The sequence below is a fragment of the Limulus polyphemus genome, unplaced genomic scaffold (assembly GCF_000517525.1).
Source record: "Limulus polyphemus unplaced genomic scaffold, Limulus_polyphemus-2.1.2 Scaffold351, whole genome shotgun sequence".
Taxonomy (NCBI): domain Eukaryota; kingdom Metazoa; phylum Arthropoda; class Merostomata; order Xiphosura; family Limulidae; genus Limulus; species Limulus polyphemus.
This window is the reverse complement of record NW_013665961.1, coordinates 583,766-586,533: the sequence shown is the minus strand read 5'-3', so window position 1 is coordinate 586,533 and position 2,768 is coordinate 583,766. Positions and strand designations below refer to the sequence as shown.

Here is a 2,768-nt window from a genome sequence, read left to right as displayed (position 1 = left end):
CCTCTAACAAAATCAGACAATTCAAGAGAACCTTGAGTTCTAGGCATGTTGTAGCACAAGATAATTAGTGTGCGGACCATTTTCATTTATATAGTGCTCTATGAACACAAATTAGTTAGCATAAGTCAGTGAAATGATGAAAAATTAGGTGTCTATGTACTTGTGACCACTCAGTGTGGATTCACGTAATATCCACATTTTATTGACAATATATTGTTGGTGTAAAATGCAGAGGAATAACATTTGGATTTATTGAAGTGAATCCACATCTTAATGCAGTAAAACATCATCCCACTTTCTTTTCACCAGCTATGCATGCATCAAAAGCTTATTGTCATCTAATCTAGGTCTGCTTTTTTAATTAACCTATTTGCTGTTTATTATCAGCTATGGAATAAAATGCATAATTGTTGCATGAAATTTCTTCCAAGATGTGTTTAATTATTTTCTCAATATGTTTATATATTTATTTAATTTTGTGATAAAAAAAAAACAAAAAAAAACAACTAAATCTGAAAAAAATGCCTTTCACTGTAATTGTTTTGAAAAGATGGTTGTCCCTCTTCCTGGCATTTGAAGAATTTTTCTGTACACTTTAATATAAACTATGAGCTAAATTGTTTACAATTTCACTAAATAAGATATGCCCTTTTCAATTATTTCGTTTTCCCCCTTATTAACAACATTATTATTCTACGTACTTTATCGAATATAATTGTTTAATTCTGGATTATAAAGATTGATTTGCATTGTTAGCTTAGAATTTTTATTTAGGACTAACCTAAACCTCTTAAGCTGGCCAAACCTTTAGAGATATAATTGGGTTTATGGCTGAAATTATCATTAGGGCCTGGCATGGCCAGATGGTTAGGGTGCTCAACTCTTAATCTGAGTGTCACAGGTTCAAATCCCTGTCCCACCAAACATGCTTGCCCTTTCAACCATGGGGGTGTTATATTGTGATGGTCAATCCCACTATTCTTTGATAAAAGAGTAGTCCAAAAGTTGGTGGTGAATGGTGATGACTAGCTGCCTTTCTTCTAGTCTTTCACTGCTAAATTAGGGACAGCTAGTGCAGATAACCCTTGTGTAGCTTTGCACAAAATTTAAAACAAGTCAAACCAAAATATCATTAACAGCATGTGTATCCAACTGATGAAATAATGCATTTTAGCTTTATAAGTAGATTTTTTAAGAAAAGTATACTTAATTAGTTATACTGCTGACCAGGTTAATTTTTAGTTTTGCTCTAAGGACATAGCTTTCTCTTTTTTTTTTAATTTATTGCTTATACTTTGAAAACTATTGTTTTATCTCAAATACATAAACAGATACTTTCTGGATAGTTATGCTTAAAACAAGTGACAGCAGATGAAATATTATTTTTTCATACAGCATCTGAAGCCATGTTGTGTATTCTTGAAAACATAATAACTGTTATTCTGTCTTCAAACCAGTTTTCAACCAAAAGCATGAATATGTTGAGTTATTAAACTTTTACAGTTAGTATAGTTGGTGGGTCACAGCTGTATTTGTATATGTGAATCCGTTTAACATTACAAATGCTCAAAGTGATTTTTACCGTTACCAGTGCATGTGTAGTGTAAAAGGTTTAGTGAAATATGATAGAATTAGTATACTAATTACCTGTTGCAGGTCACTATGAACCACCCAATACATCCTTTGATGGCAATAATGTTGTGAAAACTCTCTATCATGAAGAATAAGATTTGTTAGTAAAATTAAACTGTTCAAAGAACCATATTCACATGGAAAATTGGCTGCTTAGATTAAAGTAAAATTGCAATATCCAGTGACAAGTGATTGAAATTTAAAGCAACCCATCTACTATTAAATTTACAAAATGATGAACATAATGTTTATCAAACATACACTGATAGTCTACATTCTTTTAAATTGTAGATACAAATCTCCAACTGCTTGTAAAATGAGGCATCTACTAGATGATAGTGTTTTAGAAATAGCTCCGCAGCTTTCAAGGGCAACATCTTTAGGCCCAGATCAAGGAGGTAAGGTTTTGAAAAATTCTGTTCTTTATGTAGCTTTTTATCATTGTTTCATGTGCTGTTAACATCAGATATTGATTTTCTTTGAAATAATTTAAAAGACATATTATTATCTTGTGCTCTCTAAGTGTAACCAGAAAAATTTCAGTTTTTATTATTGTACTTTATATTGAATAAACTATAACTATGTATGCCTAGAAAACCATAACTTTTTAATTTCTGAAAAAAATATGTTACAATTAAAATTGGTTACCAGTTTGGCCACAATCTGAACTTGCGTGATAATCAGTGATACAAGGATAAGTGCAAAATGCTATTTCAAGTTTGTTTAACACTTTTTATTATTATTTAACAGTTTGTTTATGTAGCCATGTGATCTGTGGGTCATGAGTTTGAATCCCATCACTGAACTTGCTTGCCCTTTCAGCTGTGGGGGTGTTATTATGTGATGGTCAATACCACTTTTCACTGGTAAAACAGTATCCCAGAGTTGGCAGTGTGTGATGTTAACTAGCTGCCTTCCCTCTACTCCGATCATTTCTAAATTAGGGATGGTTAGTGCAGCTAGTCTTCAAGGAGCTTTTTGCAAAACTCAACAAACAAACAAACAATAACCTTTCTCTTTTTCATTTTCCTTTGATATATATACACCTGGAAAAAAGTTAAGCACCCCCGTGTTTTTTTCAAGTGATTCAGATTCGACGTTCTTGTGGCTGATTATAAATTACCATTCAATCTAAA

At 32.0% G+C, this 2,768-nt stretch overlaps 1 protein-coding gene across 1 annotated transcript in view; it reads left to right on the top strand.

Moving 5' to 3' along the window:
• LOC106457616 (ras-specific guanine nucleotide-releasing factor RalGPS2-like) overlaps nucleotides 1-2,768 on the top strand; it is a 59,842-nt gene that overhangs the window by 43,510 nt on the left and 13,564 nt on the right. Inside the window, exon 12 of the mRNA XM_013917053.2 lies at nucleotides 1,924-2,030. Within this exon, the coding sequence (XP_013772507.2) occupies nucleotides 1,924-2,030 (107 nt within the window). The remainder of the gene's footprint in view (nucleotides 1-1,923; nucleotides 2,031-2,768) is intronic.